Source organism: Panthera tigris, chromosome C1 (assembly GCF_018350195.1).
Source record: "Panthera tigris isolate Pti1 chromosome C1, P.tigris_Pti1_mat1.1, whole genome shotgun sequence".
NCBI lineage: Eukaryota > Metazoa > Chordata > Mammalia > Carnivora > Felidae > Panthera > Panthera tigris.
The window spans coordinates 148358158-148375050 of record NC_056667.1 but is presented as its reverse complement, the minus strand read 5'-3'; the positions used below and the strand labels follow the sequence as shown (position 1 = coordinate 148375050).

The 16893-nt window shown below is 40.0% G+C and overlaps 1 protein-coding gene and 1 pseudogene across 1 annotated transcript in view; one reads left to right on the top strand and one right to left on the bottom strand.

Moving 5' to 3' along the window:
* Window positions 1–16548, top strand: part of ITGB6 (integrin subunit beta 6) — a 75275-nt gene extending 58727 nt beyond the window's left edge. Inside the window, exons 14-16 of the mRNA XM_007078462.3 lie at window positions 792–911; window positions 6561–6727; window positions 15805–16548. Of these exons, the coding sequence (XP_007078524.2) occupies window positions 792–911; window positions 6561–6727; window positions 15805–15903 (386 nt within the window). The 3' untranslated portion in view covers window positions 15904–16548. The remainder of the gene's footprint in view (window positions 1–791; window positions 912–6560; window positions 6728–15804) is intronic.
* LOC102949380 lies at window positions 9488–11384 on the bottom strand (annotated as a pseudogene).
* Window positions 16549–16893: the final 345 nt, after the last annotated feature.

Sequence of the window (16893 nt, the reverse complement as noted above, 5' to 3'; positions counted from 1 at the left end):
ACATAATTTTGGCATAGATACCAAACCTCTAAAACTTCTGATAAATGGTACTAACATCTTGGATTGACCATTTTACTATATTTTCAGTTTCTGTATGACATTCATTTTCTGCCTCTTAAATAAGCTCAATAAGAGTTTATTTGAAAAAGATTTGAAGAAAACTGGATTACGTTTGTTTTTAAACTAAAAAAGGGGGTTATACTGAATAGTAGGCAAACTGTCAACTGGGTTCCTTTTAATCTGGGGTTTACTTTCATCCTACTAGTCCCTGAGCGCATAAGACTTCAATGGCCATTTCCTGATATTAATGTATATTTACTGTTGTGACAATACATGACCATCAACTTGACTGTGGGAAAGGCCCCCTTAGAAGTATCAGTATCAGTTTGGGCTGTGCAGTCTTTTTCTGAAATGTAATCTAGGCTTCCTCCCAGATGCTCCCAGCCAAGAGGAACATACAGCCCTCTCAATGCCACAATCAAGGCCATTCTATTCCCAAAACAACTAGGCATACCTGCCTTCAAGTACTTTCACTCTATTGAAATCCTGCTCCCATTAGTTTGATAAGTGCATTTGATGGTCAGTACTGATTGACCACACCTGGAACTGTTCTTCTGGAACATGAGTAGAAACTAAAACCTCAGTGGTGGGAAAAATCCTATGTCCTTTTGATTCCTATGCTGCAATGTCAAAAATTCCTATTTGCATATTAAAACTCAATGCCACTTTGCTTTAAAAATAATCTCTTTTGGAATCTCATTTAATCTAATGAATGACTCCTTTATCTGCAGATTTTTCAAAGGATAGTTCTGTTCCCTGTTCTCTGCAAGGAGAAAATGAATGTCTTATTACATTCCTAATAACTACAGACAATGAAGGGAAAACCATCATTCACAGCATCAATGAGAAAGGTGGGTGGCATGCTTCTATTGTCAATGGTAAGTGATACTACGTGGGGGAGGAGGAAACAACCAGAAAGACACTTGGGGTAGCTTTCCACGAAAGGCATTTCCAGAATTTTGATGGAGTGCTTCTACTTTCCCAGGGATTGAAATATACCTGTTGAGAGGTTTGATATGGTCCAATGTCTGTTACTTAGACCACAAAACATGATGAGCGCATTTGTACCAACCATCATCTCCCCAAAAGCTGGCTGAGGGTTTGTAGAAAGATGGACTGACTGAATGCAATGTAAGCAAAAGGTATATCTTTAAGAAAGGCTAACAGGGAGGAGCATAATACTCTAAACGGATGAGATTTGCATCAGGCAAACCTTGGCTCAAATCCTGCTCTAACCACTTAATAGCTGCTTGACATTCTGGAAGATACTTGCCTCTGAGTCTCCTCATCTGTAAAACGGGAAAAATAATAGTACCATCTTCTACGGGTTGACTCAAAGATTAAATGGAATAATGCATATAAAACATGTGCCAATTCATAACCTACAACAATGGGTCATTGAGTCAGAAAAGACATGAAACATCAAGTGAAGAAGAAAGTGATCCACAAAGGAAATCAGGGTCCTTAGCTTCTTAGGTTTTCAACACCCCAGCTCATGGAGTTTGCTTAGGACCTGGGAAGCTCTCAAGTAAAAATCTCGAAAATCTCAGAGAGAAGTTTATATTGGGTAGAAAAGAAAATAGTGGAAAAGATACTTTTGTCGAGAACTTTTAAATTTTAGTGAGTATCAGACTCACCTGGGGAGCTTGCTCAACTGCCTGCATCCTGAGTCAGCAGGTGTGATGTCTGTCCCAGGACTCTGCATTTTAACACTACTCTGCTACAGATGGCTTCCAGACCTCCCTGCCTGCATTCTTAGATATTCACAAGTGCCTCACCTTTTCTGTCTTCAATTAATGATGTGTTCCTAAATCTTTCTGGCAGAAATGACACCTGCATTAAATCAGATCGCTCCAGCTCTCGTCAGCAACCTCTTCCTCCTCCTACCCCCAAAGGCGTGGAGCCTAAGTTCTGCCCCAGACAACAGCAGCAAGGGAAGGCTGGCAGGCAGATGTATTTTGTTGTGTGTGCTTGCTTATCAGTGTGTCAACAAAATAGTAACTCCTAAATTTGAAACCAAGGATATCAAACTGCCATCACTAAAGTGTGTAAAAACGAAAGCAATACCAATGTAACCAAAAAGTAAGTTCAAGATACTATAAACCAACCAAGAAAACATGATTAGAAAAATATCACAGTATAGTATTGGGGGTCAAGGGGAGGCAGAAGTCAGCACAATACAAGATACAAGAGTATGATTGTGACCTTGGCCTTGAAGCTCAGGTGGGCAGAATGCACCTGGAGACTTGCTCTTGCAAATCTCATATGAATCAACTTCTTTGAAATGCATATATAAAATGCTTTGTAGAGGCCATTAGTTAATGAAATTTAAGGTGAATCCTGCTGCACAAGGAAGAATTACTTAGTACAAAAAACCTGGCTCCTCATTATGTGTTTTATAAAGCCAGATTCGCGAACTACATCCCCCCAACCCTCTACTTGTAACCATGGCAGTGGCTTTAGCAAGTTCTCGTGAAACATAATATTGATTCCATTGGAAAAACGAGTTTTAAGCAACAAAAATGAACTTCCAGAATTGTCTTTAATTCAGGGGCTTTTGTATCTGGTAGGTTTGATTTTTATTTTGAGTGTGTGTGTGTAAGTGTGTGTGTGTGTGTGTGTGTGTGTGTGTGTGTGTGTGAGAGAGAGAGAGAGAGAGAGAGAGAGAGAGAGAGAGAGAGAGAGAGAGAGAGAGAGAGAAACATGCCTTTGGCTGACAAATGCCCCCTCATTACTGAACCATTGGGTTTGTGTGTGTGTGTGTGTGTCTGTGTGTGTGCTTCCACACAATCTGAGTGGCACATAAACATGACGTCCTTCTGAAAGCACTCAGACTCCCTGATGACTTTTTATTAAGGCTTTTTATTCTCCCTGTGCTTTTGTAGTAACGAAAAGTGAGGGGAAAATTACCTCCCTGAGGCTTAACAGAAGTCACCTGACAGCTGCAAAGATGCTTCTCCCTGGCAATATTCATGTTCCTAGGTAGGCCCGGAGCTTCCAGGGGCCCTGAGGGCAGAGTCTGCCCTGGAATCTGCAGGCCTTTCTCACAGCTATAAGACCAGAGAATCCCATGGCTGGGGATCAGAGGCAAGGATAGAATGGAGGAAGTGGATGCTAAGGATTCCCACAGTCCTACAAACAGATTTAAATAGAAACCAAGTGAACAGTCAGTATCAGGGTGTGTGTGGATGTAGGGACAGCTTTGCTCATCTTTTTTCTTCCATCTGGAAAAACTTTCAGAGGATAAGAGCCACAGTCAAGAAATGGCATTTGAGGGACGCCCAGGTGGCTCAGTCGGTTAAGCGTCCGACTTCGGCACGTCATGTTCTTGAGGTCTGTGAGTTCGAGCCCCGTGTCGGGCTCTGTGCTGACAGCTCAGAGCCTGGAACCTGCTTTGGATTCTGTGTCTCCCCTCTCTCTCTGCCCCTGCCCTGCTCATGCTCTGTCTCTGTCTCTCTCTCCTTCAAAAATAAATAAATATGCAAAAAAAAAAAAAAAAAGAAAGAAAGAAATGATACTCAGGAGCCTTCCTGGCAGGGATGTGGATGTGGATTTTACACCCACAGGTTCCAACATGGAGGGTCCAGGTCCTTGAAGTCTTGAGAATAGAAAAGGAGGAAGAATGTATTTGCAGTTTTAAGAATAGGAATAACAATAACAGTAATAGCTCTCATTTATTGAGCCCATACTAATGCCTTATGCCAGGTATTGCTCTATATGTTTTACATGCATTAATTCTTTTAGCCCCCTCATGTAACAACCATATAAAGCAAGTATTGCTATTATTTCCATTTTACAGATAAGGAAATTGAAGCAGAAAAGTTTAAAAATGTGTTAGGTCTTGCAGCAATTAAGTACCAGTGCTGGCTGGGGAATTCTGGCAGGCTGGCTTAGAGCCCAGGCTCCTAACTCCTGTGCGATACTGCCTCCCACTGGCTGTACGATCGTAATAAATACCTGACTCCCAAAAATATGTTACATCAGCATCAATAGAAAGGTCATGCAAACCACACATGTAATTTAAAATTTTCTAGTAACTGCACCAAAGAGTCAAAATCTGGTGCAATGAATTTTAATCATATGTTTTATTTAATCCAGTCTATCCGAAATATTGTCATTTAGCAATACCCAAACTATTGACATGCTTTATTTTTTTCCAAACTAAGTCTTCACAATCAGTGTGTATTGTATACTTACCACACCACCTAATTCAGAAAAGTCATGTTTCCATGCTCGGTTAGCTGCATGTGACAGAGCTAGAAGTTTGGACCTTAGAATTAGGTGGCAGTGGCCAGGACTCGACAGGCAATACTGCACACCGTGGTGGAGATGGCCCTCTTTTCCCACCTAGAAATATGTCTTCAGTCTGAGCATTTCAGGAAAAAACTAAAGAGAAAATAAACAGTGGAGATTTCTATTGTGTGATACCTGCCCTGGAACTTGGGCCGAAATCTTTTCTTGAGAAATGTATAATTTCTCAAGGTATAATGTATTCTCAATGTATAAATGTATAATGACTCTAAGTTCTTAAAAAATTGTCTCTGCCAGGCTGTGCCTGTTCCTCCTTTATTTATTCTCTACTGGAGAGCCATCCTAATTCACATTCTGGTGGCAGGGTCCTAGTAAGCTTCATCTTGCTTTCGGCAAGAACATGCTATGATGCTCCATCCCAAACATTTCATTGTCAAAGATGCAGCTAGTGTATATTCTCACTGACACACGCCTCCCACTTTCTTTGCAGGAGTGTTGCTAACCTCTTAGAAGCAGCTATGGTTCATTTGCTGTGCTAGAAACAGTCTTTAGATCTTCATACTGGAGTAGCTATTTCATTAGCTCCTTTACTTAGTTCTGCATAATCTCCTTACATGGTTTTTTTGTCCAAAGAACAAAAGTGTCTGAGGCCAAGCATCATGCTGTTGTGGGGTCATTAGTCCTGCTCAAATTCAGATCAGTTATAGATCCTTACCTTGAAAGCAGCATCACTCATCCCATGTGTATAACTCTCCTGATTAAATATCTAAAAGCAATAAGAGTTAGGCTAAACTAAGCATGATTCATTTCCTCCCCAGATACCACAGATTTGCCTCACTTCTTGCAGAGGGAGGCAGATATTTAATGATAATTTTTATGTGGGATTTTTTTCCTCGTGGAAGCAAGGGGAGAGCTTAATTATAATGTTTCATTAAGAAATGTATCATCTCTCAGGCATACTGCAAAAATTATTAGTCATTCTGCTGTCAATGAGGGAAGGCACTGTGTAATTGTGAAATTATATTAATATCATCAATAGAGTCAAAATAACATTTCATAGAATGTTCAAGTTGAAAGGACTATACAGAAATTTTAGTTTCCCAAACTTCCCTGAAGATAAGAATCACTTGGGATACTGCTAATAATAAAAAGTCTGTGGCTCCATCTAAGACCCACTGAATCAGAATCTCTGGGCTCTAGGAAGCAGTGGATGGATTTATTTATTTATTTATTTATTTATTTATTTATTATAAAATTTTAAACAGTTTTATTTATTTTTGAGAGACAGAGAGACACAGAGGGTGAGCCAGGGAGGGGCAGAGAGAGAGGGAGACACAGAACCCGAAGCAGGCTCCAGGCTCTGAGCTGTCAGCACAGAGCCCGAAGCAGGACTCCAGCCCACCAACTCTGAGATCATAACCTGAGCCAAAGTCAGACGTTTAACCAACTGAGCCACCCGGGCGCCCCACTGGAAGCTGTGGGTTTAATAAGCATAAGCACCTGAGCTCAACCTTATCCTCAGGGAAGTTAAGGGAACACTGAAGTCCTACACCTTTGTTTCATGGATGAAGGTCCTGGAACTCAGAGAGATCGAAGGACTTGATGGATTTCAGAGAGCTACATCAGATGGGAATTGAAACCACCTCCCCTGACCCCAGTCCAGGAACTTTCTAGGACACCAGAGCACTACATTAGTATTAAAATAAAACAAATAGCCATCATTGTCTTCGATTAAAAAAAGAAGCAGCGGCAAGTAGTAAACTTCTCAGGGGGTGGGTTTTATATAATTCTGAATATAATCTCCTAGACAGTTTATGTTTCAAGGAAATCCATAAAAAAGTAATATCATGTGTTTGTGTGTGAATGTGTGCACACATACACATTTCATTTCTATTCTATCATGTATCCAGAAGAGACCATTTTTAGGAATTAAACTATAGTCTTTTTCATGGTCCTTTACATGTTCTGTGTATATGAACCTCATTCTTGGATTCTAACTCTTTTTGAGTCAGCCATTCAAGTATATATCCATTTGCTTTAAATAACAGAACTTTATCTTTTGTTCTACTTCATAGGAATAGGGCTATCTTTCAACAAGTAACTCATTTTTTTTAATTCATCAAAACAAAACTTGTTACAATTTTCCCTCTACTGGAGAAAAAATACAGTTGGACATTTTAATGAGAAATCTTTTCTCTGCCTCACAAGATTATACCATCTTCTTAATATAATTTTCTTTGTTTCCACAGACTGTCCAAAGCCCCCAAACATTCCCATGATCATGTTGGGGGTTTCACTGGCTATTCTTCTCATTGGGGTTGTCCTCCTGTGCATTTGGAAGCTGTTGGTGTCATTTCATGATCGTAAAGAAGTTGCCAAATTTGAAGCAGAACGGTCAAAGGCCAAGTGGCAAACGGTATGTAAACACTTGGGGGCTATCCCTTGTCTCCGGGAGAAAGTGACTCATGAAAGAGATGGGTGTCAGCTTTCTTCTGCTCTAAAAGAGAGTGATTTCACTGGTTCTTTCCCTACCCCTCTCACCATGTCCCTAACAGCTTTGATTTGTTGAGGACAAAGGAACCCAGATAGCTATTTGGGACCCAAATAACGCTCATAGCATACATTTGTCTCTCAGTGCAGTAGGGATTTCCCCCACTCTGAAGAGTCTCTTGAAACTCCTTATATACTGTTTAGGGACATAAAGGAGATACATTTAATCATTACCACCAGGAGGATCATTCAGGCCCCTCTTGATAAAGCATAGGTGCTGTATCTAAACACTTCCATAGATCAGTTGTGTTATAGCCAACAGAATAATGTTCGTGAGTAGTATTACAGTTCGTGCCAATTTCCATAGAAATACTCATTACTTATAATAAGTTACAATGCCAAGTTGAGAAGACCTTTTAAATATCATTCAGGTTAAAAAAAATATATATATATATATATATCATTCAGGTAGTTCTTCTCAATAACAAATTTTAAACAGCTACCTGAAAAATACCTAAAAAGTGTCAACCTTTAAGTACGTATACTCAATAGATATAATTTATGTGTCTCCCCTTCACAGTAGACAAACACAAAACAGGACTCCAATTTTCTGTGTTTCTTTTCCACAGGAGAGATAATTACATTTCTAGAGGGCCATAGAAACAATTTCATGGTTTTAATTTCATCTTTCTATTTCTAATAGTGTGCCAGCTATCTAATAGCAATTATCTTACATTGCTGATTCTAAAAACAGTGATTTCACTGGAGAAAATACAGGCAAACGCAATGCTCTTTTGTGTTCATCTGCCCCAATAAGTTGATATTAACATTTTTTTCCCTCTAATTATATAGTGATATCCTCAATTCTTAAAGCAAATGGAATTTCTGTTTTGGATAAATTTATCTTGATAAGACATGTTTATATATCATCCAATTATTTTGAAGTAATGCTAAGATACAGTGCAGGACAATGGACAACAAAAATATTCAGCTACTTCATCTTCCTATTAAAAATGCCTTTAGACACAACAACCATATTCAATGCATGGATCTTGTTTCGATCCTGATTTGAACAGTCTGACTGTAAAAATACATTTCTTGGACACCTGGAAGGAGGATAATATAGACTGGATATTAGAATGATAGCAAGGAATTATGATTAATTTGACTAGGTAAGATAATGGCATGATAACTTTGCTAGAAAATATCCACATTTTGAAGTGAAAGGAAATGAAGATTAGGTTTACTCTGAAATAACTCAGCCAAAAGAGAGAAGGGGATAGTGGGGCACCTGGGTGGGTCTGTTGGTTGAGCATCTGGCTCTTGATTTCAGCTCAGGTCATGATCTCACAGTTTGTGGAGCGAACTCCCTGTCAGGCTCTGTGCTGACAGCATGGAGCCTGCTTGGGATTCAGTCTCTCTCTCACTCACTCTCTCTCTCAAAATAAATAAATAAACTTAAAAATTTTTTCACATTAAGAGAGAAGGGAATAGTGAAGCAAGTGTGGCAAAATCTTGATCATTGTTGAATCTGGGTGATGAGTCTATAGAGGTTTGTTATACAGCTTTCCTCTTTTGTGTATGTATGAATTATTCATAATTAAATAAAATGCTTTAGGAGAGTAAATTTGGATTTGCAATGAGGATATAATTTATCCGTCCCTAACAAGGTAAAATGTAACCTGCTAGATTAGTCTGGTGACTTAGAACATAGTATTATGAGGCTAAAGTTGAGGGCAGTTAACTTCATCTAATCCCCCGGCCGTGGGTGTTTACAACTCTCATCAACTGTCAAGCAAATGCCTGACAATGGTCAAAAGGACAATCAGACAGGGGCGCCTGGGTGACTTAATCGGTTAAGTGTCCAACTTCGGCTCAGGTCATGATCTCACAGTTTGTGAATTCGAGCCCTGCGCGCAGGCTCTGTGCTGACAGCCTGGAGCCTGCTTTGGATTCTGTGTCTCCCTCTCGCTTTGTCCCTCCCCGACTTGTGCGCGCGCTCTCTCTCTCAAAAATAAATAAACATTAAAAAAAATTTTTTAAAAAGGGCAATCAGGCAAAAGAATATGATTAAGTTGACACAAAAAAAACCAAAAAGCAGTAGTTGGTTGAACACCACCACCCTGTGAAGTAGTCTAGATAATCCCATTTTGAACGTAAGGAAATGGATGCTCAGAGAAGTTAAGGGACTTCCCAAACTTTTTTTTTTTAACTGGAAAAATTACTTTATGAAGCCTTAAGAAGCACTGAGTATAATTAAATATAGTCCATCATTAGATACAATTTAATAATAGTCTAATTCCTATTAATAGTCCAATTCCAAAAAAAAAGTTGTTATAGGTGAGGCCATGACATTTCCTAACACTTGATTTTAATACATTGCACTAATTTTCTAAAACAACTCAGAAGAATCAATATTTATAGTAGATGGAGTATTTATGAAAAATCTGGCATCAGGTATATATTTATATATGTGTTACATATATATATGTAGAACCCAGAATTATATGAACTATGAAACAGCCAAACTGGTATGCAAGGTTTAAGACTGGGACTCATAAATGCTTTTCAAAGCATGGGGTTTGGGGAAAAAGCAGACATCTTATTTTCAAAACCTGAAGTTTTTCTCAGGACTGAAGTCACAATTGTAACTGCCACAGAAAAGGAAAAAAAGGGAAGTTTTTCTTGCTTTAATTGTTCATCTGCATCAGAAAGTCCAGTATCCCTGAGATAGGAACCACTGCAATAAGAAGGGAGTGAATAGGTTCTCCCAAAGGAAGATTGGTGCTTAATTATGCCTATTGCCCTGGTCATCAGGTGTAAACATTGCATTTCCCAACCTAATGCTTTGCAGCACCAAGACTTTTCAGTAATGGTTCATCGTAAACCCAACATTCTCCATCTTCATGAAATAACCTTGTCTCCCACTGAATTTCCTTCTCTTTCCTTTCCTGGGCTTCTGCTCTTCGTCTTTCTCCAAGTCTATGCTTGTCTTCAGTTGCCGCATCAGTGTCTCTGATTTTTAAGTTGAAAGTGACATCCTTCCAAAGGCAGTGGGATTCATACTCATTCTGATCTTCTAACTTCCTCACTTTCTTCTTAATTATAGGCAACTTGTTGGTATCTATAAAAACTGCATTTTCCCCTGTTGCATATTTTGCATACATTACACCATTCCGTTCCCCTTCAATTGAGCAAAAAGATTTCCTGTCATTTGGAGAACTACAAAATCTCAGCAGTAATTCTGTGCTTCTTTCCCCACAGAAAGGTTTAGTGTGGAAGACGATATTTGCACTATAGCCAGTTTTGGAACAATTGATATTGCATTCTCTACCTAGTTCCACCCAGGGCACTGTGAGGACAGACCTTCCATAACCATTGGGGAATGTGAGAATGTAATGTTCGTCATAATCTAGACATGAGACACAGCCTTGCCCTATGTTGTGCACCCCAATCGACATCCCAAGGAATTTTGATTTGGTCCAGAGATGAGCACTGAATTGTATCTTTTTGTTAAAACGCTCAGCATAAAAAGCTGAAATGGGTGGATGATGGGAAACCTGCTCAGCCATGAATGTCACAGTTTTTGGAAACCCAGGGAACTGGTCCTTCTGAAACTAGCTCTGGGTTCTCTTCAGTATCATTTGGTAATGTCCAGTGACACTGAAAGATTTCACCCAAATTAGGGTTGTATGGCTTTTTGGCAACCAATCCTTTCCTTCCTGCGTGAAAGGCTGAGAGGTACCATTTCACAACCTGAACCATTCAATCTCTGGCATCCTTCTGGTCACTAATGCTCACAAACAGGTCTGGATGTGCAAAAAAGTCTGCATACATTTCTAACACAGATCTTCTTTCAAGAATAATGTTGGAAGAACTACCTTAGTAAGATCCATTCCAAGCCTAACCTGTGACAAGAGATGCATGACAACACTCTTGTGCTCTTCCATGGACCCTGCCTCCCCTTCATCATCTCTATCCTCATGTGAATCAAAGAGGTCAGCATCGCTTGTTCCATTGGACATGGAAGAATTAAGTGACTCTGTGGTATTGGGGCGCTTGCGACTATTTCCTGAGCTGCTGTTTGTCAAGACAGAGGCAGATCCACAGGAATCTATTAAGTGCTTTGGGGATGAGCCACTTTGATGAAATTCATCAGCATCATAGAATTCATCTTTGCTGCTAGAATAAGAGAACTCAGGGACAGTATTTGGAGACAAGTTGACATGGCTTGGAGAAGTCAAACTGCTACTAGGTGGTGAGTGCCCACTGCCTGTACTATTTGGTGTTGGAGTCTGATGATGTCCCAAGGTAGCTAATACAGGTCAAACTGGTAGGGAAGATGGATGCTGCCCTGACTTACACAACTGAGCAGGTTCTGGAGGTAAGACAGTCTGAGTAGGCATTGTTTTGATCGCAGGTTCCAAGGGACTAGGTTGATATATTGCATCTACAGGATTAATAGTACTTTTAGCAATCTGCAGCAACACAATGCAGTGTTTAATTGATTTTACCATGCTCTTTGTTGTTTCTTCAAGAGTTTCAATTTTCCTTCTCTGTTCATCATCTTTGCCATTTTGAAGTTTATCATCAAAAAGCTTTAACTGTTCTATCAAGATTTGTAGGTAAGCATAGGCCTCTAGAGGTAAGTTTCTTATCAAAGTCTTGGACACTAGGAACAAATCCTGAATCCAAACCCCCAGAGGGCAGCGGAAAGGAGGCAGGGAGAGAGCGACATTCACACCCACGGCCTGGCCCAGACAGGCAGCAGGGACCCTGGGGACTCAGGGGTGTGGGCCGGCCCCTTTCCCAGACCCTCTGGGTCTACTCACTCCACAAGCAGCCAGCATGAAAGCCATTCACCAAAGCCCCCGCCCTCTGTGCCTCCAGAGGGGGGAACCAGGGGCCGCTTCCAAGCACCCCTTTTTTTCTCCCCCAGTCTGTATCCCCCAGAATGCAGTGAAGTCCGTCCACTCCAGACTTCCCAAACTTTTGATCCATGCTGGAGCTGCGATCCTAACTGCAGCCTTCTTCTAAGCACAGCCTTGACCCTCCTAGAAATAATAAGCAGGTGTTCTACGAACAAGCACTTGGGCAATTATGTGATGTGTATCTACTAACCAGCACATTTTAATGTTCTCATACAAAGGCATGAACACTGACAAATGATTAATATCTTTAAAATAACATTTTAATTAATAGTTAATTTCCCCAAAACATGCATTGTGTTCCCTCAGGGTGTAGAACATGACTGAAATTTAAATGCTGATTTTTACTGTTTCTTCATCTAAAATGGAACAAAAATATGCATTAAACAGATAAAATCATAAATGAAAAATATTATTCCCTTGTTAAACTGAGTTTCTTTGAATAACAAATGTTTGATGTTCTTGACTAGATAATAACTGGGTAATAATTATTCACTTGGATGCAAAAGAGGTTTAATTCAAATAATTCAATTCAAATTTCACTAATATATCCTATTGGAAAAAACAATGTTGCTCAGTGCATCCATTTTGGGGTCCTCAGTTTGATTCCACTTTTAATCTAAAAACTGTTTCTTCTTGAGAACTAATTTTGACTGGTCTTCAAACCCCAGGGGACCTCCAGAGTCAGTAGGGGTGGGTTGGATCTCCTGACCCATAGGCCTCCATTGGACTCTAAAGGTGACAGAGATCAAGACAAAAAGAGCTCCGTTTCTTGCCTCTTGAAACATTTCATCATAGCCATAAAGAAAGGTTACCTTTTATTATACTTTTAAAAATAACCTCCCCATCCATATTCTTTATGAAAACACAAAGGGAGGATATTTAAATTCATCTTTGATTAGACATTTTTTTCTAGGATGACAAGTCATTAACTAGAGGCAAAAAATGTTCAGTCTGACATTTCTTGCAGTCATGGATTGATTTTGTACTGTGCTAAGCAAATCAGGTCTGCATTTGGCAGTTAGGCAATCATTAAGAGAGCTGTGGGTCATGACAAAGAGCTTTCTTATTACCACTTTTTCAAGCTCCAGAAATATGCCACTGCATTTACAGAATCCACAGCCTAAATTAGCACCCCCAGATTTCAGGGGAAATCAGCCTGGTCACCCCAGATCATTGTGGGGGAAACCCAACCTTGTCTAAACAGTGAAAGAATTCAGACCCACCTGAAATGGAGACCCAAGGCTGTGGCTTGGCTGGAAACCTGTAGGAGAGTTACCATCTGCGTGGCCTAGAGGAGGCAGTACTACACATTGCCATCCTTTTTTCTACCAACAAAACCTCGTTTGAGCATATTCTCCTGAGTTCTGATCGTCAGCTGAGGGCAGGAAACACAACTGCCTCCCAGCAATATGTACTTGCTCTTTCTACACCTTTCAACTTCCACCTTACCCTCTTACTATGGTGGGGTCTGCTTCAGCCATCATGCCCAGGACCTACAACTAGCTTTGCAAGAGACCCCCTGAATAAAGTCGCTTCAAAATACAGAATGAACACTGTAATCAAAATGAACATTCATCTAAATGTCTACAAAATAGCATCATGCATTCAGTTCATTGTAACAAGTCACTTCCCTTATGGTGCAATAAATTATACTTAGTGTGGAATGGGGGTGCATTTTAATATGTTTGACATAGCATGAGATGAGGTTCACGAAAGAGTTCCTGGTCCTATGAAGATCTAAGCTGGCCCTGCTCACAGCCCATTTACTCTTTCAGAGTATTTTTTCTCTTCCCTAAGCCTTCCTCTTCCTCCAGGACTTGTCATCCCAACCTGTACTTATTTTTGCCATTTTTCCTCTTCGACTGAGTTCTTTATTTTTCTGTAACCAGCTTAAACTTAATAGCTTGTAGTCTTGAAAACTGAATAGAATTCATACATGATTTTTGTTTCCAAATGAGACTCCAACCACACTTAAGACCATATTAGTGTGTCCTTCACTCTCCAAATTCCAAGTTCTTATGGCAGCAGGACTAAATAACGACAGGAGCGTCCTCAGAATCATCCAGGCTGACTTCAGGAATAGAGAAGTATGGTGACCTGGACTTCATTCATCATCCACCATCAGGGAGCCTGTTTCCTATTTGCACTTATGGCCGAGATAGCATCTTTCTGAAGGCACATGAACAAAGGTTACATGTTACTCAGAGGTCAGGTTACTGGCTCTAGCAGAAGTGGGTGCAGGTGTGATTCCTCCTCACAATAAAGACACTGTGGCAAATGCAAGGACAACAAGTGGAAGGCCCAGGAATGTTTTTCAATTTTATTTAGTTCTTCTGAGAACTGAGAGAAATGTCCTGGGAAAGCAAATACAGTTGTTTTTGAAATCTATGTCTAGAACTTGCCACAATCTCTACAATGTATAGGATAAGGAGACCAAAATATAAGATTTAGTAATTTGTAAGGTCATAGGTGATACCTAGACTTCATACACAAGCAGAAGTGGGCTTGGAAATGTTGAACGTGAAAGCTCCAGGGGAAAGTATCTTTCTAACCCTCTCCAAAACTTAAACAGAAGGAAATTCCAAATATGAAGAAGAGGTAGAGATAAGAACTAATAAGAGGCGGCATTTATTGAGCACTGAATATGTGTCAGGGACTGTGCTAAAGTATACTTCATGAATGAGGTAAGCACTTTGGTAATCCCTCCAGTGGACGAGGACACCAAGACTCAGAATTGCTTAACTGAGGTCATGTGGTAGAGCTGGGTTTGAAACCAGGCTGTCTGACATCAAAGCCTGTGTGGTCAACCTTGGAAAGTGGGAGAGAAGAAACTGCAACTTACACAGACATCTTGTGCCTGCCTGGAACAATTCAACCAAAGGAGGGAAATTGGAGGATCAAGCTTGGTATTTCTTTAAACACTTACAGAGCCTGGCTTTTTCTGGTCCCAGTGATGGCACCTAGAAACACATCTACACCCTAAAGAGCACAACTGAATTGTCCAGACATTGGCACAAATCCTCTGCACTTCCCCAAAGGCAAAGCCATCTTGCCCAACCTGCCTTGGGACCTGTACTCCGTCATGCGCCCAGTGTCCTACATGCCAGTCCCTGGTGACTCTCTGCTTCACACACTGCTATTCTCTAGGAAGCACATGCTACCTAATTCTTTCACTCTCTAGAGCAGGTTTTCACTGTCCTAGGGATCTTTCCTTGCTTCTCCCAAGCAGCTAGTTGTTTCTCCTGAATTTTTATCTCACGTTAGCGAGATTATCTGTGCCCTTGTGTGATGCCTCTCACCAGCAACACCTCTCTTAAAGGCAGATACTATGTCATTGTCTTTGCATGCTTCTACAAGTGCACTTTTCCCATTTTTTACTTTTTATTTCCTTTTGGGGCCACCTTATGGTTCATTCTATTCGTTCAGTAAATACTGAATGCCTGCTGTTGGCTAGGCACTGTTTTAAACTCTGGTAAAATAGCAGTGAACAAAACAGTCAAAGTCTTGTTTTCTATCCATAAATTAGTGTGTTTCCAAACAGGGTCAGATTTTTATGATACACATATGGCACTGGTTCTGCATATTAAAAAATTAAATGAACAGGAGGCGCGTGGGTGGCTCAGTCGGTTGGGCGGCTGACTTCAGCTCAGGTCATGATCTCACAGTCCGTGAGTTTGAGCCCCACATCGGGCTCTGTGCTGACAGCTCGGAGCCTGGAGCCTGCTTTGGATTCTGTGTCTCCCTCTCGCCTCTCTGCCCCTCCCTCTCTTGAGTGCACGTGTGCGTTCTCTCTCTCTCTCTCAAAAATAAATAAACGTTAAAAAATTTTTAAAAAAGTAAATAAAAATAAAAAATTAAATGAAAAGGTATAAATTTTAAAATGCTAATATATGAAATTATATAAGAATATATTGAATCTATGGAATTAATCAAAATTATTCAAATGGCTTCCAAGCTTGAGCCTGACTCTCTTCTTCTCATTTATAATGTACAATGAAATTATTCAGATATATTAAAACCATGTAATAATATGTACATACTTTCATTTGAACTTTTTTTTTGTTTTTTTTAGGGAACCAATCCACTGTATAGAGGTTCAACCAGTACCTTCAAAAACGTAACCTATAAACACAGGGAGAAACAAAAGATGGATCTTTCCGCAGATGGATAGAACTACTTCATGCACAAAAAAAGTCTGCTTCACTGATATGAAATGTTAATGCACTATTTAATTTTTCTTTTTTGTTGCTTTAAAATGAGGTTGGTTTAAGATAATAATAGGTCATTTGGAGATCAGTCATTGTCTGTATGAAGGTTAGAGACTGTGTTGGCAGGTTCAAAATAATCAAGAAGAGAAATATCCTTAGCAAAGGGGTGACTTTGGGGATCATTGAGGAATACTAACTCTGTTGCATTAATGCCTCAAAAAATCATCAAAATGACACATGGGGGCCTGATTTGCATTTGAAAAATGTTTGAAATTAGAATCTCATTTGTTGCAGGAATATAGCTACCTGAAGTCTTTGTCTCAGCAAAGTCACAAAGTCCATATGCTCACATTAAATAATCACACTTGCGAATTCATTCTAAACTTTGAGTAAATCTGCCCTTTCCTAAAGGAGGATTCTTTTAAAAATCTATGAAAAATGAGATGCTGACTTTTACTTCAACTAAGAGGATGCAATTCTTCTAAAGATGCCCCAAATGTAATTAGTGTTAATAATTTCTGTGGATTTGCATGTATCTAAAAGTCAGGTACACAAACAAGTATTTTATTTGTTTTACAAATGAAGAAGAAATCTATAAATTAGAAAGTTACCAGTAAAAACAAAAATAGCTAGTCCATTATTTGGATTATTTTTTTTTCAACGTTTTTTTTTTTTATTTATTTATTTTTGAGACAGAGAGAGACAGAGCATGAACGGGGGAGGGGCAGAGAGAGAGGGAGACACAGAATCGGAAACAGGCTCCAGGCTCCGAGCCATCAGCCCAGAGCCTGACGCGGGGCTCGAACTCACGGACCGCGAGATCGTGACCTGGCTGAAGTCGGACGCTTAACCCACTGCGCCACCCAGGCGCCCCTGGATTATTTTTAATTACTGGAAAATTTTCTACACTCAGGTTCCCTCCCGACCCCAAGTTTTTAAACTCTTACTTCTCC